This window comes from Bison bison, unplaced genomic scaffold (genome assembly GCF_000754665.1).
Source record: "Bison bison bison isolate TAMUID 2011002044 unplaced genomic scaffold, Bison_UMD1.0 scf7180017864533, whole genome shotgun sequence".
In the NCBI taxonomy this organism is placed as follows: domain Eukaryota; kingdom Metazoa; phylum Chordata; class Mammalia; order Artiodactyla; family Bovidae; genus Bison; species Bison bison.
The window spans coordinates 16864803-16890077 of record NW_011495082.1 but is presented as its reverse complement, the minus strand read 5'-3'; the positions used below and the strand labels follow the sequence as shown (position 1 = coordinate 16890077).

Genomic DNA, 25275 nt, shown 5'->3' with positions numbered 1-25275 from the left:
GTAGACATAAGCAGGGAAGAAACAGGCATACATTCTCTCCCCAAGATTTTTCTGGGACACCTGCATTTAAAGGTTACATTACATACCTCCCAGGTGGCAAAAAATTAATATGGACAACAAATCTCAAAACTGCCTAATAAAAAAAAAGGTTGATTGATTACATATGGAAGATATATGAAAATGGAACTTCTTGGGTCGTTTATCTTTAAACACAAAAGCTTGGTTGGTTCGGTAATCTCACCAACATAAAGAAATTGGGCATGAAAAATATGAAATGTGTATGTAACTGCATATGTATGTGTAAACAAAAGGAAAATGCTGAAATTTAAAATCATCAAAGGATATTTTTGTGTCATTATTGGTCAAGGTACAAGTAAATAGTCAATCTCATACACTGAGAGCCTGGAAGAAAGCTGGTAAAGGAGATCTTGAGCTAAAGAAGTCGTCTTGACTGCACATAAAGACATACACATAAGCAAAGTGTAAGAAATTAAAGGAATCCACATTTCCAAATGTGAGACATTGGCTAAATAGTATTATTTCATCAGCTATTAGGAAGTATATTGAGTATATTCAATATACTTGAATATATTGAATATACTCAGCTTTATATTGAAGTATATTCAGCTTTACTGGTTTGGAAAAAACTTCATAAGGCCAAGAAAAAAAAAATCAGGTTGTAAAACAGTACGCTTTCCTGGTTCCATTTTTGTGAAGAACATATTTGTTATACATATGAATTTAGAAAAAAAAAAAAAAAAGTCCATGAATTTAAGGGAAAGGCCTTTCAGAATTTTCTGCAACTGTGAAATGTTTTTGTCTAATTGGTAATGCCATATTGATTTTTTTTGGCCATATATTTTCTAATTTTACAACAAGATATATTATTTTTATAGTAAAGACTTCTTTCCCTTCAAAACAGTGACATATCTTGTGGAGCTGAAAAAGCAAGTTGCCACAACCAGTTGCTGCTGCTAAGTCACTTCAGTCATGTCCGACTCTGTGCGACCCCACAGAAGGCAGCCAACCAGGCTCCTCCATTCCTGGGATTCTCCAGGCAAGAATACTGGAGTGGGTTGCCATTTCCTTCTCCAATGCATGCATGCATGTAAGTCGCTTCAGTCCTGTCAGACTTAATTAACTGTTAGATGCCCAAGTTCTCTTCTAATATTTCTACCATAAAAAGAACTGACTAAAATACAGCTGAAGATATTTGAAAGTTTATTATGTGACACATTTAGTAAGTATCACTGGAATTTATATTGCAAATACTATTATAAAGAACTCTGTTTCATTATCTACAAATAACAAAATGATCTTCCAACTTCAACAAATGTGTGCCATCTCAATTCAGTTCAGTTGCTCACTTCAGTTCAGTCACCATCTTAATTAAGAGAATATTAATACTAATCTTTTATTTTAATTATATTTATTAAAATGTACATATAAAAATACATATAAAATATTATAAATTCTAACAACTTTGCAAATGCTGAAGTATTTTAAACATTTCCAAAGGATAATTCAGCTATATCAAATATTATAATCTTTAAATATCCTTATCTTCCATCATACCATTGAGGCTATTTTTACTATGTAATCTATTGAGGTAATGTTGGTTTATAACATGTTTCATGCATACAGCTTCTGTATAAACTACAGTATGCTCAACACCAAAAGCTTAGCTTCCACCCATTACCATACAAATGACCCTCTTTACTCAATTCACCTCCTTTCCCTTTTAGTAATTATTACTCTTTTCGCTATGAATATGTGTTTCTTTTGCTCAGTTTGCTCACTTATTTAAAAAATTTTAATATTTCACATTTATGTAGAATCATATAGTATCAATTTTTATCTGAAGGACTTATTTAATGCAATATTCTCAAGGTCCATCCCTGTTGCCACAAATGGCAAGATGATACAGATATTTTTTACGGCTGGGTAGTATTCCACTGTATTATATACCCTCCTTCATCCATTCATTCATCAATGGGCAATTTCCATGTCTTGGCTATTGTAAATAATGCCACCACGAACACAGGGTTGTATGTATCTATTCAAATTACTCTCTTCATAGTTTTTAGACAAATACCCAGCAGTGGAATAGCTAGATCATACACAAGTACTATTCTTAACTTTCTGAGGAAGCTCCAAACTGTTTTCCATAGTGGCTGCACCAGTTTACATTCCCACCAACAAGGTACCAGAGTTCCCTTTTCTCCATATCCTTTCCAGTACTTGTTACTTCTTGCCTTTTTGGTAACAGCCATTCGAACAGGCCTGAGATGATCTCTCATTCTGTTTTTGATCGGCATTTTCCTAATAATTAGTGATGATGAACATCTTTTCATGAGTCTCTTGGCAGTCTGTATGTCCTCTCTGGAACAATTCTTAGCTTTTCAGCTTACTGTTTAATTGGGTTATTTGGTTTTTTGTTGAGTTGTGGGAGTTCTTCATATATTTTGAATATTACCTTCAAATTGAATATATGATTTGCAAACATCTTTTCTCATTTGGTACTTTTTCAATATTTAATGTACAGAAGCTTTTTAGTTTGATGTAGTCCCATTTGTTTGGAGAAGGCAATGGCAACCCACTCCAGTACTCTTGCCTGGAAAATCCCATGGACAGAGGAGCCTGGTAGGCTGCAGTCCATGGGGTCGCTGAGGATAGGACACGACTAAGTGACTTCACTTTCACCTTTCACTTTCATGCAGAAGAAAGGAGAAGGAAATGGCAACCCACTCCAGTGTTCTTGCCTGGAGAATCCCAGGGACAGCGGAATATGGTGGGCTGCCGTCTATGGGGTCACAGAGTTGGACACGACTGAAGCAACTTAGCAGCAGCAGCAGCAGCAGTCCCATTTGTTAGTTTTTGTTCTCTTCTTCAGTTGTTGCTCAGTCACTCAGTCCTGTCCAACTCTTTGTAACCCTATGGACTGCAGCACGCCAGATTTCCCTGTCCTTCACCATCTCCTGGAGCTTGCTCAAACTCATGTCCAAGTCGGTGACGCCATCCAACAACCTTATCCTCTGTCGTCCCCTTCTCCTCCCGCCAGCATCAGTGTTTCCCAGCATTAGTGTTTTTTCTAATGAGTCGGGTCTTCACATCAGGTGGCCAAAGTATTGGAGCTTCAGCTTCAGCATCAGTCCTTCCAATGAATATTCAGGACTGATATCCTTTAGGACGGACTGGTTGGATCTCCCTGCGGTCCAAGGGACCCTCATGAGTCTTCTCCAACACCACAGTTCAAAAGCATCAGTTCTTCTGCGCTCAGCCTTCTTTCTGGCCCAACTCTCACATCCATACATGACTACTGGAAAAACCACAGCTTTGACTAGATGGACCTTTGTTGGCAAAGTAATGTCTCTGCTTTTTAATATGCTGTCTAGGTTTGTCATAGCTTTTCTTCCAAGGAGCAAGCATCTTTTAATTTCATGGCTGCAGTCACAATCTGCAGTGATTTCTGGAGCCCAAGAAAATAAAGTCTGTCACTGTTTCCATTGTTTCCCCTTCTATTTGCAGGAAGTGATGGGACCAGATGCCATGATTTTAGTTTTATGAATGTTGAGTTTTAAGCCAGCTTTTTCACTCTCCCATTGAAGCTTCATCAAGAGGCTCTTTAGTTCTTCTTCACTTTCTGCCATAAGGGTGGTGTCATCTGCATATCTGAGGTTACTGATATTTCTCCTTGCAATCCTGATCTCTTCTCTAGTAGGTGGCACTACGGCATAAGCTTTTGGTTTTTCTTAAGCCACTGGTTGTATCTGAGGAACGTCTGACACTCCACTGCATCTGCTAGGTGTGGTCACCCGGTGTCCTTGTTGCTACTGTAACCTCCAAGGTTACCGGTGCCTTGTTTCTATGGGTGCTGCCAGTATCTCTGCCTAGGCCGCCAGGAAACGGAGCCCCTCCACTGCGTCCAGGGTCTAATAGGTTTCAGGCGTCACCACTACGAGGAGACAAATAAGGTGGGGGAAGGGAGCCAGGGTCACAGGTACCCCTGTCATGTCCAAGGCTGTTAGTATTCATGGGCACTGCCACTGCTGGGGTGGTGAGAGCTGCAGCTCTCACCTCTGTAGTGGGAGGACCTCCATGGCTGGAAGGATGGGGTCACAGGCCCCACGACCACTAACACCCAGTTCCTTGCGGCCATGGGTGCCACTGCAGCTGAGACGCTGGAGTTGTGTGTGCCACCACTCCTAAAGCTACTGCGTTCTCTGAGGCTGAAGGCTCAGCCAACTAGGACCGGGGGTCTGGGAACACAGGCACATCCTCTGTTTTCTAGCCCAGCTACTTTCAGGTATAAGATGGACAGAATTTTGTGGTGCCCTGGTGTGTTATGCAGAGGCACCTTTGTTGAGTTGTTTATATTTTACTGGTTGTAGATTGAAGGGGATAGACAAAGGGAGCATGTTACATGGCCATGTCACATGGCCATCCCATTGATGTCACATCCCATTGTGATTATTTTTAAAGGACCTTCTTTTTTTTTTGGCTGTGCCACACGGCTTGCAGGATATTAGTTCCCCAATCAGGGACTGAACCCAAGCCCTCAGCAGTGCAAGTGCGGAGTCCTAACCACTAGATTGCCAGGGTATTTCCAATTTTTAAGTATCATTTTTAGAGGACTGAGGCTGAAAAGCTGATTCTATCATAGCAAAAATACATACCATAATCACAACTATTAACTGTTAAAGTAACTAAAAGTAATAAATCATGTTTATCATATGTAAGAAAAGACCCTGATGCTGGGAAAGACTGAAGGCAAAAGGAGAGGGTGGCAGAGGATGAGATGGTTAGATAGCATCAGTGACTTAATGGACATGAATCTGAGCAAACTCTGGGAGGCAGTGAAGAACAGGTAAGTCTGGCATGCTGCAGTCCATAGGGTTGCGAAGAGTCGGACATGACTTAGCAACTGAGCAACAACAATGTGATTAGAATTACATAATTCGCAAAGCATAGTTATAACAATTAATGCAATGTAAGAGTGAAAACAGACTTTTTTTGAGGCATAGCAGAATACATATACATTTTTCTTACAAAAATACTGATACTCTCTCAATCTAAGTTAGCCAAACTAATACATTATTTGACTGAGTCATCAAGTCTCTAAGCTTGAAATATCTTTGTCAAGTAAACATGTACATTTCTCATTTGTTTCATTACAAACTACAGCTTCACTATAATTAGATGTGTTTACAACTTTAGTTATTTGTTCAGTGATTGAAAATGTCTATCTCTTGTCTATGATTTTAGATTTATGAAGACTTTAGTAACAAAATTTAAGTAACTGAATTCAAATGTCCATTAAAAAAGAGGAAGTCCCAAGTTTCTGTCATAATAAGTAATGTCAAACCAAATAGTTAGGGAGTAAATATCTCAAATTTTTCTTAACCATTTCTAATCTTATAGTGTTTCTTTTAATTACAAAGCTTTAAAAATTCATTATAAATATTTAAATTTCAAGGACACGGTGAAAATTTTCTTCGTCTATGTAAGTAATGTACCTAAAACACATACACCATGGAAGGAGAAAAAATTATCATCTGAAACTCATTAATATGTAAGTTTTCTTTTGAGCCCAAGTCTTAGAAACAAACTTTCCATCCCCAATTCTAGAATTCTTAGTATACATAATTGAGAAAGAAGAGGCTTGAGATTAAAGAAGCCATGTACAAGACATGATTATGCTAATAAATCATTAGTGTATCTATTTAGCCACCAAGTAGGTGAGACATTAAAATACACTGAAAGCCTACCTTGACAAATGTATACAGCTACAAAAAATATTTTAGAGGGTCACATATTTACAGCTTATCTGTTAAAAGTATACTTTAAAATAATCTTCATTTTAAGAGTAAGTACAACTAAAATGCACTGAGCCTGGAATAATGTAAAAGCAATTCAATACAATGAAAAAAAAAATCAGTCTTATGTATGCTTCCAGTGCAAACTAATTACATGCTTATCAGAATTAAGAGTAACCATTCTTCTCAAATTTTTTAGTAAGTAAAATCTGAATAAATTTTCTCTTGAATTTCATAACAAAGATAGATGCTGATTTGATAAGTGTTAGTCCTATAATCTTCTATGTATATCATGTAGCTAAAACAGAGTTCTGCAGAATTTAGTGTGTTCATTTTGATATCAATCTTAAAATGTTATAAAAATACAACTTTTTATTGTATAAAATAAAATCTGTTTTGCAGAATAAAACTTTTATTTAACAAATGAAAGATGCTGTCAGAGAGTCAATTCTTGTTTTCTAAGTCTGTGTTTCTTAAAATGAGTCCCAAAGGCATATTCTTGAAGTATGAGATATTTTTACCCTCTTTTGAAATGAATTTATTTTCAAATCACTGACTTATACAATGTATTTATAATTATCTACATTATATATACTGACCAAAAAGAAAAAAAGTTGCTCTTTCATACTGAAAGGATAAGCTAAACTTTAACAGGTACACGCATACTTAGTTGTGAAGTCTGAATTCCCAATTTTTCAAAGTCTCTATAGTTTTTCATGGACATTCTGTGAATATTAGAAAAGGGAAACTGCAGTTGTAATTCTGGTGGATTTACAGTACTATGTTAGTTTCAACTGTGATTGAAACAAAGTGATTCAGTTTTATATATATATTTTTTCAGATTATTTTCCACTATAGGTTATTACAAGATACTGAATATAGTATCCTATGCTATACAGTAAATTATGTTACTTATCTATTTTATGCATAGTAGCTTATATTCCATACTTTTTATTTATTCCTTCCCCTCTCTCCTTCCTTTTTGGTAACTGTAAGCTTGTTTTCTATGTATATGAGTCTGCTTCCACTTTTAATATTGATTCATTTGTGTTATTTTTTAGATTCCACATGTAAGTGATATAACATTTGTCTTTCTCTGACTTAATTCACTTAGTACAATGTTCTCTAGGTCCATCCATGTTGCTACAAACAGCAATATTTTGTTTTTATGGCTGAGTAGTATTCCGCATGCAAGTATACATGTATACACCATGTCCTAAATGAATCATATGCTGATGGGCACTTGAGTTGTTTCTATGTCTTGGGTATTATAAACAGCACTCCTACGAACACTGGGGTACATGCGTCTTTTTGAAAAAAGAGTTTTTATCTTTTCTGGACCTATGGCAGGGAAAGGGATTGCTGGATCATACAGTAGCTCCAGTTTTAGTTATTAAAGAACCTCCCTATTGTTTTCTATATATAAGTATCTTTAAGTGAGGCTTTTTAAAAATATACAATCCTTACACTTTTTATGTACAGTGACTCCTGAACAACGTGGAGGTTACGAGTGCCAACCCTCCATACCATTGAAAACTTAAATGCAGCTTATCTGTGGCTCTGCATCCACAGCAGATGCAACCAATCATGGATCTGTGGATCGTGCAGTACTATAGTATTTACTATTGAAAAAAATCCACATGTAGGTGGATGCACTACAGTTCAAACCCACGTTGTTCAAGAATCAGCTGTATTTCATTTTCCTGTTTTTTAACTTCGGTTCACAGTTGGAAATGTGTGATTTACTCCAATCTCCCTTTTACAATATCCAAATAATCTTTGAGCAATGAAGGTAATAAAAGATCTCCAAACGGCATCTGTCACTATTTTCTTCTAACACATTTCTTATCTCAACTTGTTTTGTCACTTGACTTGTTATTATCAATCTGAATCTATGTCTAACTAATTTCAGTTATCTGAGTTTTAGTATACCTTTATTTTTACTCTCCTATAATGAAAAGACCCCTCTACCACACCATACAAATAACTATTTACATCTTGACCTCTATTCTTTTAAAAATACTTTCACATAAAGTAAAAAAAAAAACAAAACTTCCAAAATTAATATAGAGACACAACGATCTTTTTCCCCCACTCTGCGCACTTTCCCATAGCACAGCACTGGCAATGTGCACAATAAACGATCAATAAATGTGATTTATTCCATATTTTCAGTTGTTTGTCTTTAATTATTTTTAATTATTCTTTAATTAAGAGTATCAATTCTTAAACTTTAAAAGGTCATTACAAATGATTAAAAAATCAAACAGTGATTTAATACAAGAAGTTTTTGTAAATTCATAACGACTCAATTTCCTTTTTAAAGTTATAGGTTTACTAGGACACAGAAACCAACTCTCTCCTAACAGTGGATAGATATTTTAAAAATATCTATATAACAGTACCAGAAAATTGATATGTAGAAATTACTTACCTGAGGGATAACTATATCTGCTAATGCCTTTGAAAGCCTATACAATTCCATTGTGTCTTCTAATTTCAAGGAACCATTATGCTGGACATCATATTTTATACAGTCATATATGTCAGGGATCTTGCTAATATCATATCTTCCATTTTTTGTCTTAAAGTCTTTCTCCAACTTGGACCATCTACGGAGCATGAGCTCTAAGGTCTCACTATGATAAAGCTGAATATCTAAAACAGCATAACAATTTTAGTATATTAAACTTGTTAACAAGCTAGGAAATATCATTATAGGCATATACTATTAGCAACCATATATTTTGTAGATTTGAATAAAGGTATAAATACATGGGTTAGGAACTGCTTTTATAAAAGACCTTTTTCCATACGTTATATACATCAGTTTCCCACATTATTAACTAAGCCACTCTCAGCACCAGAGCACAGATCACCTTCCTACTGCTTTCGCCTTCTTATTATGCTGCCTGTTTGCTCGACTGTATGGTTTTTTGTTTGTTGTTTAGGCACTCAGTTGTATCCAACTCTTTATGACCTCTTGGACTATAGCCCGCTAGGCTCCTCTATCCATGGGCTTTCCTAGGCAAGAATACTGAAGTGGGTTGCTATTTCCTTCTCCAGAGGATCTTCCCCACCCAGGGACTGAACCTGTCTCTTGCATTGGCAGCCAGATTCTTTACCACTGAGCCACCAGGGAAGCCCCAACTGTATGGTAATGTTACATAATTAATCAACTAACAATGTTTTATTATCTTTCTCATGCTACCATAGTTAAAAGCAACTACAACTTTGCTATTATTCTTTTGCTGGATATACATTAACTCAAATAATACTTAGATATAGCAATAAACTGTGGAAAATTCTGAAAGAGATGGGAACACCACAACACCTGACCTGCCTCTTGAGAAATGTGTATGCAGGTCAGGAAGCAACAGTTAGAACTGGACATGGAACAACAGACTGGTTCCAAATAGGAAAAGGAGTACGTCAAGGCTGTATATTGTCACCCTGCTTATTTAACTTCTATGCAGGGTACATCATGAGAAACGCTGGACTGGATGAAGCACAAGCTGGAATCAAGATTGCCGGGAGAAATATCAATAACCTCAGATACGCAGATGAAACCACACTTATGGCAGAAAGTGAAGAAGAACTAAAGAGCCTCTTGATGAAAGTGAAGGAGGAGAGTAAAAAAGTTGGCTTAAAGCTCAACATTCAGAAAACTAAGATCATGGCATCCGGTCCCATCACTTCATGGCAAATAGATGGGGAAACAGTGTCAGACTTTATTTTTTGGGCTCCAAAATCACTGCAGATGGTGACTACAGCCATGAAATTAAAAGAAAAAAGCTTACTCCTTGGAAGGAAAAGTTATGACCAAACTGGACAGCATATTAAAAAGCAGAGACATTACTTTGTCAACAAAAGTCCAGCTAGTCAAGGCTATGGTTTTTCCAGTAGTCATGTATGGATGTGAGAGTTGAACTATAAAGAAAGCTGAGTGCTGAAGAATTGATGCTTTTGAACTGTGGTGTTGAAGAAGACTCTTGAGAGTCCCTTGGACTGCAAGGACATCCAACCAGTCCATCCTAAAGGAAATCAGTCCTGAATATTCATTGGAAGGACTGATGCTGAATCTGAAACGCCAATACTTTGGGTACCTGATGCGAAGAACTGACTCATTTGAAAAGACCCTGATGCTGGGAAAGATTGAGGGAGGGAGGAGAAGGGGCAACAGAGGATGAGATGGTTGGCTGGCATCACTGACTCAATGGACATAAGTTTTGGGAAACTCTGGGAGTTGGTGGTGGACAGGGAGGCTTGGCATGCTGCAGTCCATGGGGTCACAAAGAGTCGGACACGACTGAGCGACTGAACTGAACTGAACTGAACTGATAGCATTAAAGCTTTTTTATGATTGATGTGTCTTATTTTAAAATGTTTACAGCAATGGGATAGTGATTTTTATTTTCTGACCCAAGGAAAACAAAATATTTACCTGATGATTTGGGATCTTCCATTCGATGTCTGATTTGAGAAGTCAAACTTTGTATCAGGGAATAAACCGTGTCACAGGTCTTTACAGGATTTTTAATTAAATGCATTGATTTGATAAGAGAAATGCTTCCAGATGGAGTAAGCTATAAATGAATAGAGTATACATTTTTATATCTGGTTATGCCCAATTGACCAAAATGACAATATACAAAATTTTCTAGTAGTTGGAGATTAAATTCAAACTACAAATTCAATCCCCAGATATAAAGGAGGAAATAAAAAACTAAAAATTCCATGTTAAAAAAATCCTAAGCCTTAGCTAACATTTAGATTATCCACACGGAAAATCTAACAAAAGTGCTCTAATTTACAAAGAGATTTTATTCTAACATAGTGATATTTTACTGACTCACTTGGTATTTGAAAATATGGTTTAACCATTTGACACATATTGACAAGTAATAACCCTAAGACTATGATTAGCATCGCTTTTTCCAGATGAGGTACTTAAGAGAGATTAAAGCACCTTTCCCAAGATCAAACCACCAATATGTAAACAGTGGCATAAAGAAGTGGGTAACCTGGCTAGAGACCTGAGCTCTTAACCACCATGTAAATACCTTTGTGATGAGATTTCTTCCAAGTCAACAAAAGCCATTAATGACAAAACAGTTTCAATTTTCATTGTTGAAACTTTGCTTGGCAATTTAACCCTAAATAAGTGTCTATAAATACAAAAAATGTAAAGTGGAATTCCACTTTTTGTTATGGTGAACTAGTTAATTTGGGTCAATATAACGACTGAAGCTTGGACAAAAGTGAAGTCCAGGATTTCCAGAGGTGGAACTCTGGTAAACTCTGCATCTGGGGTTCAAAAAAGTTATAAACTGTAGTCTGCATTTTCAATAAGACCTTAGATGACTCAAGTATAAGTTTGAAAAACACTCTAGTTCTAGAGTCCTTGCCTTGTCCAGGAAGAGGGTAAGAGCATGATGTAAACATTCAATTGGTAGATGTCATTAAAGCCTACTGTTACCTCTGGGATAATGACAAAACAAATAATAAAATTAAGCACAATATTAAAACTACCAGGGAAATAAATAAATAAAAAGTACCAATTCCAATGAAGCAAGAAAGGAGAGAAAAATAAAAGCAGGCAGTATAAATATAAAGCACTTAAAACGAGAATAGATTCATACATAAATTAGAGTATTTTATAATACAAATGAAATAATTGCCCTAAACAAATATTTTCATAACAAACTAAAAAAAAACTACATGCAGATTTTAAGAGATTCATCTAAAAATAGTTTCAGAAAGACTAAAAGAGATATGAAGGGTATTATACAAACACCAAGTTAAAAAAACATTTTTTTTGCAGCTATATTAATCTCAAAGTATTTTGCGGCAAAAAAATATTCATTGAAACATACCACCCTTAATTTGTATGCAGTTAATAGCATGGCATCAAAACACATAAAACAAAGATTAAGAGACTACAAAGAGAAGAAAAATCCATAATTACAGGTGGGAAATTTAACATACAACAGTAAAGAAAGAAAAAACAGACCAAAAAAATATCAGGAAGACTATCTGTTTTTAGCAAAATGATATAAAGTTAGAAATAACAAAAATATAACTTAAAAATGTATAGTTTTGGAAATTATAAAAGTATACTTCTAAATAACCTATGATCAAGCAAATCACCATTAGAAAATGCCCCAAATGGCATAAATCTCAATTTATGAATACAGTCAAAACAGTGTATAAAGGGAAATTTATGGCATAGAGTGTGTGTTTTAGAACAGACGTAACATTCATGATTTAATAAGCATCCTTCTAGGGACATTAGTTTTTAAGAATTAGAGCAAAATAAAACTGTAGTGGAAGGAATAAATTAAACAATAAAAATTAATAAAACTGAAAACAAGTATATAATTTAGTGAACCAATAAGTCTGAAAGACAGTTCTTTAACAGGACTAATAAAGGTGATCAACTATGGCAAAAGTGATTAAGAAAAAAAAGGAGGGAGAAAGACTGTACAATATTATGAAACAAAAAGGAATATCTCTGCCGGTCCTGCAGACATTACAAAGAACTTGAAGAGGACTGTATAAACAAATTTCTAGATGAATGTAAAAATATAGACACAAGATATATTAAATAAAAATTACTAAATTACTCTAGGAACCATAAGTACAAGCTTTCCTATAAAGAAAATGCCCATGGGATTTATCAGCAAAATTTACCAAACATCTAATGAAACATATATACATGAATTATTCCCCGCAAGGAGGACTCCCGATTTTATGAAAACAGCAAAATCTTGATATTGAAAGCAGACAAAGACAACAGGGATAAAAAATAAAGGTCAATTCGACTCATAAACATAAATGTAAAACTCCTAACCAAAAATATTAGTAAATCCAAACCAGTGAGATAGGTATTTTTGAAATGACTTTATTTTGGGAACCAAGGTAGACTCTTTTCAAAATCATATATTTAACAGACAGGAAGAGAATATAAAATGTAAAAACTTGTCATGACAAAAACTTTTAACAAAAATCTACAGAGATCATACTTAATGTACAGTGTTAAAAAGGCTTTCCCTTTGAGAATATGAACAAACCCAGAAAAGCCACTCAATTTAATATGGATTTGATGGTGCTAGCAATTAAAGTAAAGCAAGAAAAAAGAATTGAAAGCATAAAGATTGGAAAGGAAGACAAAAATCTGTGGATATCCTTTGGAAAGGTTTTTTAAAAACCGAAATAAATTACCAAGTTAATAAATAAGTTTAACACAGTTGACATATATAAAGTCAATATTAAAAAAACTTTGTACATAGCAGCAACAGACAGTAACCGTTTTAGAGGTACCATTTATAACACAAATATTTTTTTAAAAATATGTTTTTCCACAAACTAAAGATCTAATTCAATCTAAACCAATACCCCAATGAGACTTTTGGCCAGCTTATTTTAAAATTCATATGGAAATACACAAAAAGTCAAGAAAACTTGAAGAAGGACCCATGTAGGATTTGGGAGATCTCATTCAATGGTACAAAAGCCAACAAAGAATTATGTTCCAGACACTACACACATATGATAAAGCTGATCCTACAGGGTAGTAGGAAAAGGATAGTCTTTTCAGTCAGTGGTGTTGAGACACCTGGATATACATATAGTTGGGGGTAAATATCAACTTTGATATCCTTATCTAATGGCAAACACAAAAGTCAATTTTTAGCTGTATGGCAGATAAATGAGCATGAAAAAACAAAATTTATGAAGACCATATATGGACATATCCTATGACCCCCCTTGTTAGAAAAAGGTATTATAAATAATAAATTAAAATGCACTGAATCCACAGAGGCTGAGCCAGACCTGCCTTTGAGTGTCTGAGTGTCTCCTGCGGAGGGACGGGTCAGCAGTGGCCTGTCGCGGGGACAGGGGCTCTGGCTGCAGCAGACCAGGGTGACCCAGCGTGTGGCATAAGCCCTCTTGGAGGAGGTCATCACTAGCCCCACCAGAGGGCTAACGAGCAGATGACCCCCAAATCACAGAACAATTATACCAAAGAAATACTTGCACTGTTAAGAAAGTTCTAGGAGCCACAACAGATTTCCAAACCTGGGAATCTGGCACAGGGACTGAGAAGCCCCAGGGAATTTAACTTTGGAGGACAGTGGGAGACTCAGCCAGATTTGCGCATGAGTGGCCAAACAATGCACACATCAACAGAAAACTGGATTAAAGATTTACTGAGCATGGCTCTGCAGATCAGAACAAGACGCAGTTTCCCCCCCAGTCAACCTCTCCCATCAGGAAGCTTCTGTAAGTCTCTTATCCTTATTCATCAAAGAGCAGACAGAATGAAAACCACAATCACAGAAAACTAACTAAACTGATCACACAGACCAAAGTTAGACCTTGTCTAACTCAATAAGACTATGAGTTATGCCACGTGGGGCCACCCAAGCTCTACATGGTGTCATTAGTCATGGTGGAGAGTTCTGACAAAACGTGGTCCACTGGAGAGGGAATGGCAAACCACTTCAGTATTCTTGCCTTGAGAACCCCATGAACAGTAAGAAAAGGCAAAAAGATAGGAAACTGAGAGATGAACTCCCCAGGTTGGTAGGTGTCAATATACTACTGGAGATCAGTGGAGAAATAACTCCAAGAAGAATGAAGAGATGGAGACAAAGTGAAAAGAACACCCGGGTGGATGTGACTGGTGATGGAAGTAAAGTCTAATAATGTGAAGAACAATACTGCATAGGCACCTGGAATGTTAGGTCCATAAATCAAGGCAAATTGGAAGTGGTCAAAAAGGAGACGGCAAGAGCAAACAACGGCATTTTAGGAATCAGTGAACTAAAATGGACTGGAATGGATGTATTTAACTCAGGTGACCATTATATCTACGACTGTGGGCGAGAATCCCTTAGAAGAAATGGAGGAGCCATCATAGTCAACAAAAGAGTGGAAAATGCAGGACTTGGATGCAATCTCAAAAACGACAGAATGATCTCTGTTCATTTCCAAGGCAAACCATGCAAAATCATGGTAATCTAACTCTATGCCCCAACCAGTAACGCTGAAGAAGCTGAAACCAAATGGTTCTATGATGACTTACAAGACCTTGTAGAACTAACACACAAAAATATGTCCTTTTCATTACAGGGGACTGGAATGTAAAATAGGAAGTCAAGAAACACCTGGAGTAACAAGCAAGTTTGGCCTTGGAGTACAAATTGAAGCAAAGGCTAACAGAATTTTGCCAAGAGAACTCACTGGTCAAAGCAAACACCCTATTCCAACAACACAAGAGAAGACTCTACACATGGACAACAGCAGATGGTCAACACTGAAATTAGACTGATTATATTCTTTGTAGCCAAAGATGGAGAAGCTCTATACTGTCAGCAGAAACAAGACCGGGAGCGGACTTTGGCTCATATCATGAACTCCTTATTGCCAAATTCAGACTTAAATTGAACAAAGTGGGGAAAATCACTATACCATTCAGGGATGACCTAAATCAAATCCTTCATGATTATACAGTGGAAGTGAGAAATAGATTTCAGGGACTAGATCTGATAGACAGAGTGCCTGATGAACTATGGACGGAGACAGGGATCAAGACCATCCCCATGGAAAACAAATGCAAAAAAGCAAAATGGCTGCCTGAGGAGGCCTTACAAAGAGCTGTGAAAAGAAGAGAAATGAAAAGCAAAGGAGAAAGGGAAAGATATAAGCATCTGAATGCAGAGTTCCAAAGAATAGCAAGGAGAGATAAGAAAGCCTTCCTCAGTGATCAATGCAAAGAAATAGAGGAAAACAACAGAATGGGAAAGACTAAAGACCTCATCAAGAAAATTAGATACCAAGGGAATATTTCATGCAAAGATGGGTTCGACAAAAGACAGAAATGGTATGGACCTAACAGAAGCAGAAGATATTAAAAGAGATGGCAAGAATACACAGAAGAACTGTACAAAAAAGATCTTCACAACCCAGATAATCACGATGGTTTGATCACTCACCTACAGCCAGACATCCTAGACTGTGAAGTCAAGTGGGCCTTAGAAAGCATCACTACAAACAAAGCTAGTGGAGGTGATGGAATTCCAGTTGAGCTATTTCAAATCCTGAAAGATGATGCTGTGAAAGTGTTGCACTCAATATGCCAGCACATGTGGAAAACTCAGCAGTGGCCACAGGACTGGAAAAGGTCAGTTTTCATTCCAATCTCAAAGAAAGGCAATGCCAAAGACTGCTCAAACTACCGCACATTTACACTCATCTCACATGCTAGTAAAGTAATGCTGAAAATTCTCCAAGCCAGGCTTCAGCAATACATGAACCGTGAACTTCCAGATGTTCAAGCTGGTTTTAGAAAAGGCAGAGGAACCAGAGATCAAAGTGTCAACATCTGTTGGATCATGGAAAAAGCAAGAGAGTTCCAGAAAAACATCTATTTCTGCTTTATTGACTATGCCAAAGCCTTTGACTGTGTGGATCACAATAAACTGTGGAAAATTCTGAAAGAGATGGGAATACCAGAACACCTGACCTGCATCTTGAGAAACCTATATGCAGGTCAGGAAGCAACAGTTAGAACTGGACATGGAACAACAGACTGGTTCCAGATAGGAAAAGGAGTATGTCAAGGCTGTATATTGTCACCCTGCTTGTTTAACTTATATGCAGAGTACATCATGAGAAGCGCTGGGCTGGATGAGCACAAGCTGGAATCAAGATTGCTGGGAGAAATATCAATAACCTCAGATATGCAGATGACATCACCCTTATGGCAGAAAGTGAAGAGGAACTCAAAAGCCTCTTGATGAGAGTGAAAGAGGAGAGTGAAAAAGTTGGCTTAATGCTCAACATTCAGAATACTAAGATTATGATATCTGGTCCCATCACTTCATGGCAAACAGATGGGGAAACAGTGGAAACAGTGGCTGACCTTATTTTTCTGGGCTCCAAAATCACTGCAGATGGTGATTGCAGCCATGAAATTAAAAGATGCTTACTCCTTGGAAGGAAAGTTATGACCAACCTAGATAGCATATTGAAAAGCAGAGATATTACTTTGCCAACAAAGGTCTGTCTAGTCAAGGCTATGGTTTTTCCAGTGGTCATGTATGGATGTGAGAGATGGACCGTGAAGAAAGCTGAGCGCCGAAGAATTGATGCTTTTGAACTGTGGTGTTGGAGAAGACTCTTGAGAGTCCCTTGGACTGCAAGGACATCCAACCAGTCCGTCCTAAAGGAGATCAGTCCTGACTGTTCATTGGAAGGCCTGATGCTAAAGCTGAAACTCCAATAGTTGACTCAACAAAGAGTTGACTCATTGTAAAAGACCCTGATGCTGGGAGGGATTCGGGGCAGGAGGAGAAGGGGACGACAGAGGATGAGATGGCTGGATGGCATCACTGACTCGATGGACATGGGTTTGAGTGAACTCCGGGAGTTGGTGATGGACAGGGAGGCCTGGTGTGCTGCGGTTCATGGGGTCGTAATGAGTCAGACATGACTGAGCAACTGGACTGAACTGAACTTTATCAAAGGAAATCATTAAGGCTCAGTGTAGATGGTAGAACTTAGAATATGCATAACAAAGAGCTCATATCCAAAATATACAAAGAAATTCTATTATTCATTAAGCAAAACACAGGCAACTAGTAGTAAAAAAGGACGAATTGAGGAGTAGGCTTCATGAAAGAAGGTACCTAAATGGTCAGTGAATATTAAAACCAAAGTAAGGTACTACCATACATCCACCTTCAGAAAGTCAAAATTGAATAGTCCAAAAATACTGAGACTAGAGACTATGTAGGGCAATGACAATTTTCATGGCCTTCTGGTGGAGGTATAAATTGCTTAGTGACTCTGGAAAACTGTCTGACATCATATACTGATACTGAAATGTAAGTAGACTGCGGGGTGCAGCAGTTGCCCTCCTAGAATATAATACACCAAGAGAAACATGCTCATCTACATGAGGAGGTATATATGAATATTCATGGCAGCATTACCTGTAACAGCTGCAAACTGTAACAATATTGTAAAGCATATATAAATTGGAGCATAAAAAATAAAATAAAATAAAAAAATAAAAAATAATAAATTGGAGCATATTCATAAAATAGAATACAGATCAACAAACTATGGCCTGTAGGCCAAACATAACCTGTAATAGCCTATGAGCTAAGAAATGGTTTTTACAATTTTTAAAAGGTGGTTTAAAAAAAAGTAAAGAATAATGCAACAAGTAACTATATGTGATCAGCAAGGTATAAAAATATTTACTATCTGGCGTTTCACAGAAAAGTTAGCCAACCTCTGAAAACAATACTACATAGAAATGAAAATTAATCAACTATGGAAATTCTCAAAAATATGGATGAATTTCACAAACATAATATTGAGAAAAAGACGTCAGACATTAAAAAAAAATCCCATTACAGGAAGCTTAAAAAATACAAACCAAGACTATGGGAGCTACAAACACGTACTCATCTGAATAAGCATTCTGGATATGACTATAAAGAGCTAGGATACTGGTTATTTCTAGCAGATAAGAAGGAACTACAACTGGGAAGAGGCACACAGAGGCTAGAGTTCTTCCAACATTCTCTCCCCCTGTATAGGGATTATATGTCCTTTTGCTTTTGTAATACAAGCTCTGAGTTTATGTTTTATGCATTTTCTCGTGTGCATAATATTTGACAGTGTAGGAATTTGCTAAGACCCACCTTTTCATAATCTTCTGCAGTAAAATCTCTGTCTCTCTGAAGTATTTCATGAAGTCTTGCCTTTACACGTTGCTGACAACTGCTCAAAGAATCACTATCACTATCCAAAAGGCCATTCATGTTTGCACTTTTCACCATCTGAACAAGAATGGGTGTAAGTTCTCCTTCTAGAGCTAACAGACCCTAAACACATTAAATAAAAGCCAAAAGAGATTTAAGAATTAGAATGCAAAATAGAAAGCATCTTAATTTTTATTTTGTTACATGCAGAATTTCACAGGGCATACGCTTACTTTATAACAAGCTTTATTAATACAAATTGTCATGGTCATTTCAGGGTTTTAGTCTGAAGTCTCGAATTTAGAATATTACCTCAGTAAAAACCTTTTAAAATGCTGTATCAGACGAAATTTTAATAATTCTAAAAACATTTATTTATACCTTTGCAAAAGCAGCTGCAGTCATCTGAACTCGTCCTTCATCAGAGGCGTATATTTTAAGGTCATGTCGGTAGGTACTATGTAATCTAAGTAAACCACAACCAGGAAATCCTGCATAATCTCCTGAAAATAAATCCTCAAATCACTTAAGCTATATTTTTATCTCACTGTATTTCTATACTTAATAACATCTCAAAAGGAGGATCTGGAAAGATGATGTATGAATTTAACTGAAGTAAACAAACGCCAAAATTTACCTTGGCCTCCAGGATACATACACCTGAAAGCCCTTCCGAGTTCTTCGGCTTGGACCCTGCCTGCAGGGGTTAGTTCTCCTCCCCACTTTAGAACCAGGAGCAAGGATGGCTCTTCTCGTCGGCTGTCTAAGACACATGTGAATGGATAAAGCAAATGTCAAGTTTTCTTCTTTTAAACAGATATATTGCATGATTACTTTTTTTCTTTTTGTCTCTTCTGCAGTAGAATGCGGGCCTTATGTAGATTAATTTGTTCCTTAAACATATCTATCCTTTGTAGGCTGTTGCTTCTACTAGGAATAGCACTCGTTTCACTTATTAAAATCTTACTAAAATTTCAAGATCTCTTCCATACTCTAGAAAGAAGGCTCTTTCCCAGTTTTCTGAAAGGAAACGTCTCCCTTCCCTGCTCTGAAAATGGTATGAGAGCCAACAGTATTTGCTGCATGTTTTTAGTTATACTAGATATGCTAGGTTAAGAGCTCCCTGATGACAAGTTCAGAGCTTGTCTTTGCAGTGCTGCCACATGAAAGGTAATTTTATCTGAAGGGAAGAAGATACATACATTTTTATGATTAGTAACCAGTGATTTGTATAACTTTTAAGGAAATACAAGACAACAGAGCTTAATATTTATTATAATTTACATTTACGAGTGAGATATAGAATAAAATATAGCCAAGAACAGCTTTTTAAATTTGGAGTTGTGGAATCTGCATGTTCCAGAACAAAGTATTTTCTCAGACACAGAGGACGTCCGAGTTTCTATTCTGAATTTTGACCTACTCTTTATTATGTCCTAACATCTGTGTTGGGTTCCAGAAACAAAGGTCATTTTAAAAGTACCACAATAAACACTAAGGAATTTAATGATTCACTAAAAGTGATAGAAAAGCATCCTTTACCCTGGGGCTAGTCAGTAATTGTATGTGCTTCACCATGGAAGCCAACATTCACTTATAATAAAGGCAATTAATTGACTTTTTAATTATCGTTATGGAATGCTTTTGATATAAACATCAAAATATAGAAAATTAATCTGCATTGTTACTAATCATGTGGTATGACAAGAGAGCAATATATGAACTTTCAGAATTAAGATCAACATAGTCAAATTTCTGCTTGCATTTAATCTTTACTTCAAGTTTTGCTCCTATAAATAGTGGGCCACTGTAATTATCCCTATAGAAGATCTTTCCCTCAAGATCTGACTATCCCATTGGGATAGATTCTCTTAGGTATACTTAAGGTCAAAGTATATAAAAAATTTTTGAAGTTTCCCCTGCACCCCACCCTCCAGCTGCACCACGCAACGTGCAGGATCTCAGGTCACTGACGAGGGATGGAATCCACGCCACCTACAGTGGAAGTGTGCAGGCTTAACCACTGGATCACCAGGGAAGTCTTATGAAGTTTTTGGTATGTACTGCCAAATTACTTTTCAAAGAATTATTGTCAATTTACAGTCCTACCAGTGGATAAAATTCTGTCACACTGCATTTTCATCAGCATTCCTTATCACCATTTGAAAAAAGAATAAAACAAGAAAACATTCTGCCAGTGTGACAGGGCAAGACTGATTATTATTACACTGGGCATTTCTATTTCTCCATAAAATGGCTCCCCAACCCTTGACCATTTTTCTTTTGAAAAGTAAATAAACTTATGGATTTTTATGTTCACTGCTCTTAGGAGACTCATTTAAAATGCTTACTCTGATTTATTGAGTGGAAAAAAATATCTGCTTTAGAAACATGGTGATGGTGTATTTTTTCAAATATTCTTTTCCTACTTCTTGAGTTTTCTTCCTTTTTACCCTGTATGGGTTAGGGACCCATTAAGTAATGATTAGTTATAAAGAAATAAGCTCTCTAAAGAATAAAAGAGCACTCCTAAGCAGTTTTTAAAATAATAAAAGGTATCCTTTACCTAAAGGAGAAAAGGTAAAAGACTTTTTAAGGATAGAAGACATAGTTAACCAAAGCTATACATTATTTTTCCTCTATTCAGCATGCCAACCCCTAAACTATTTGACAGTAGATTAAAAAGGTAATCAACAATGAGTAGCAAGTTCCTACATATAATTAAAAACTAATAAGCATTAATAGTGACATACCCTCTTCTTCACTAGATGTCTTAGGACAACCATGAGGGAGATAGGTTAACTGGACCTTACGATTTATTCCAGAAAAATGGCCATACCTGAAAAATAAAATGGCAAATACAACAGACAATATTTAATAAGCACGCAATACAACCTCCTAAAGAAAAACTAAACTCTACCTTGTCTTTAAAAATGAAAATAATGATTTCTTTTTTTTTATTTTGAGTGGTCAAAGAAATAAATCTTGTAAGAGGCATATTGGTGGCACCAATTTCACCTGATTAACACATAATGTCAAGTTATTTTTCATTTAAACAGCACTGAGTCTATGGTTAACCTAACAATGTGGCCTTCATCCTATGTAGTACTTCACCAACAATCCAAATGTGATGTTCTCTTTTGATGGTCTCATCAAAATTAACACCATTATAAAACAGAACCTTCAATGTAACGATCTCTTTTCTCACTGGTAAAAATAAAAACTTACTAGACTTTCACTAATTTCACCTGATTTACAGTGAGAAAAAGCAAAATAGATCGAACTGTGAAAGAAATTAACATGAAAAGTCACACATATTTTAAAAAAAAGAGCACTATAGTTATCAAAATTAAGGGTTTCAAAAGGATACTTACATCTCTAACACAGTCTTAAGTTGTTCAAGTTTTGATTTGTTTTCTTCAATTTCAGAATCATTATTTTGTCCCAGTTCCATAAGAAGTTGTCGTGCAATATCCAGCACTTCCTGTAAAAGGAATAAAGAACTGAATTTTTATGTAATTTTGCCATTAGTAGTTTAAAACCCAACAAGAAATCAACTGCACTTGCCTGTAATTGTTTCGGTTTTTTGAGTTTTAATTTCCCAGATTTATATCCATCACACTTTTCAAAGAGATCAAAGAATCTTATAAACGAGACAGAATACTGTTAGGCATTTGCAATAATATTATCTCTATAAAACAAGTAACTATAATAAATGATAGATAAGGGACTAAGATAATAATTAGTGACAGATAACGGACTTGGGGTCTATGGACTTCACATGTGTGTGCCCACTTTCACTCTACAGTATTACTCTTTTACTTGACTGATAAAACTTCGTATTTTCCTAAACCATATTAAGCTAATAATCACTAGATTAACTGAATAAAGTAATAAACTTCCATTTTATTAATTTTCATCTTTACAACACTAAATAAAAGCTAAGTCAGGATGATGACCATTTATGGATATTGCTACAGTAATTTTCTGATACTGATACACACAATTTAAGATGGATTTTGTTTCAATTTTATTTTTTCCAGTGGTTTAAATATTACTGGTCAAGAAATAGTGGCAGTCTTTCCTCATGATGTATTAATCAAAATAGATAAGAACCCATCAGAAATCTTGAATTATCACATCCTATGAATTAAATTATTCCTCTTTAAACATACTTTTGATGCCTCACTTCCATTTTCATTTTTTGCTTTGGTGTTCGATCCCCATGACGAATGACGGCTATGACACATCTAAGTTCCATCCTTAAGTTAAAAAAGAAACAACATTCTCAATTTTCTAACAAAGATTTGTTATATAACTAAGATTAACACATCTAATTGTTTATTTGGAACTATCTTTTACCACTTCAAGATCGTTCCCATTAAGAACAGCGCTTGTAACAACTAGCTTTAATTTTATGAAGTCAATCCTAAAAAGAATTTAAGATGCTGGAGGGGGAGTAATATCAAGCTTGCTTCTTCTTCAGAGATGACTATACTAACTTTGGATACAAGCAAATGGACTATAATTCCCTAACTTCATTAATTACCTGCCCAGTGTGGTAGATCATTATACAGACATATGTCATTAAATCAAACAAAATAAAGCTGCTATATTTATTTTGCCCATGTATGAAGAAAAGTATTTCAAACTTAAAATACTGGAAGATAAAACTGTCTTAGTAAGAATGAAAGGAAGTGAAAGTCGCTCAGTGGTATCTGACTTTCTGTGACCCCATGGAATTCTCCAGGCCAGAATACTGGAATGGGTATCCTTTCCCTTCTCCAGGGGATCTTCCCAATCCAGGTCTCCCACGTTGCAGGCGGATTCTTTACCAGCTGAGCCACAAAGGAGGGTTTAAACTACCATTTGTCAAATTATGAGACACAGAACACAACTCTCTAGAGTAAGTTACGGAAAATATACTTTGTATTAAATAAGTTTGGAAATACTGGTTTAAAAACAAAATTAAGAATTTTTGTCCTCTCTTCTGCCCCAATCAGGTATCCTCAGAATATTTAACATGCTAACATAAAGCTCCTAGCTCACATGAATAACAAGTGACTTTTAGGTAGTAAATTTCACTAGAAATTTTATAAAACACTTTGGCAATACTGGTCTAAGTAATTTACTTCAAGATCTAACTATGTATTTTTCCTTTACATGCTAAGAGCACCAAAACTGTAAACCACTGACCATGAACCTTTAAGTAATATATCTGCTGGCACCTCCTTTATTCTTATGGCTCAATTCAACAGTTCTATAATTATCCAAAAATTTTTTGGGATTTTAACAACAGAAAAGATCTTTAGTCTAAATGCATGTGTGAGTGCTCAGTTGCTTGGCCGTGTGCAATTCTTCGTGACTCTATGGACCGGCGCCTGCCAGGTTCCTCTGTCCATGGGATTCTCCTGGCAAGTATACTGGAGTGGGTTGCCATTTCCTCCTCTAGGGAATCTTCTCGACCAAGGGATCTAACTCAAGGGATCCTGCATCTCCTTGCGTTGGCAGGAGGATTCTTTACCATTGAATCACCTGGGAAACTCTTTCATTCTAAATAGCCCATGTAAAAGCTTATAATCTATTTTTCCATCTGGAAAGTGAATCATATGAAAATATACAAAGTAAATTATTTAATATTATTCATATATGTAATCTTTATTGTGATAGCACAGGCCAACAGGGAAACACAAGGAATTTCTGAATGAGAATACTCAAACTTACATAGTTCCAGATGTAGTTGGTACAATCGGGATATCTTCAGCTTCTAAGGGTATTGACCAGGGGATATGAAATTGTGGAGCAAGCTCTCGCATTACAATATTCCTTCAAGACAAAAAAAGAAAACTTAAACTAGTTCATTTTAAGACAAACCTGGGTGTTAATGACAAAAGAAAATCATAGAAGTTAAAGTCAAACTATCTAGTAATTATGTGAATACAGTACATAAAAAGTAAACTAAGAAAAAAATCAATCCTGATAAAAAAATTAGATTAGCAGTGCTAAACTGGTATATAGAACACAGCAATGGGATATCATGAATTTGGAATTTACTTATTTCCTTTTTAAAAATATAAATCACATTGGATTCAAGTAAGTTCCTTGGTGGCTCAGATGGTAAACAATTCACTTTCAATGCAGGAGACGAGGGTTTGATCCCTGGGCTGGGAAGACCCCCTGGAGAAGGGAACAGCTACCCACTCCAGTATTCTGGCCTGGAAAATTCCATGGACAGAGGAGCCTGGCAGGCTAGTTTATGGGGTTGCAACTGAGTGACTTTCACTTTCATGTCACTAGAGCTGCCTATTTACTTCCACAGATTCTAAAATCCAAGATTATCTCTGTGGACACTGAGTATTTCTTACCAGCTTTTATTGATCACCTATAAGGAGACAGGGATCAAGATCATCCCGATGGAAAAGAAATGCAAAAAATCAAAATGGCTGGGGAGGCCTTACAAATAGCTGTGGAAAGAAGAGAAGTGAAAAGCAAAGAAGAAAAGGAAAGATATAAGCACATGAATGCAGAGTTCCAAAGAATAGCAAGAAGAGATAAGAAAGCCTTCCTCAGCGATCAGTGCAAAGAAATAGAGGAAAACAACAGAATGGGAAAGACTAGAGACCTTGTCAAGAAAATTAGAGATACAAGGGAACAAGCATTTCATGCAAAGATGGGCT

The 25275-nt window shown here is 36.2% G+C and overlaps 1 protein-coding gene across 6 annotated transcripts in view; it reads right to left on the bottom strand.

Annotated features, from left to right (window-relative positions):
* The window catches only part of PPIP5K2 (diphosphoinositol pentakisphosphate kinase 2), a 105827-nt gene that overhangs the window by 30922 nt on the left and 49630 nt on the right, over positions 1-25275 (bottom strand). For all 6 annotated transcript variants that reach the window (XM_010831976.1, XM_010831975.1, XM_010831978.1 and 3 more), the window contains 10 exons: positions 24323-24424; positions 22774-22860; positions 22166-22241; positions 21973-22082; positions 21352-21437; positions 19236-19361; positions 18980-19101; positions 18539-18721; positions 10261-10402; positions 8251-8474 (listed from right to left, as the gene is read on the bottom strand). In XM_010831976.1, the coding sequence (XP_010830278.1) occupies positions 8251-8474; positions 10261-10402; positions 18539-18721; positions 18980-19101; positions 19236-19361; positions 21352-21437; positions 21973-22082; positions 22166-22241; positions 22774-22860; positions 24323-24424 (1258 nt within the window). The remainder of the gene's footprint in view (positions 1-8250; positions 8475-10260; positions 10403-18538; positions 18722-18979; positions 19102-19235; positions 19362-21351; positions 21438-21972; positions 22083-22165; positions 22242-22773; positions 22861-24322; positions 24425-25275) is intronic.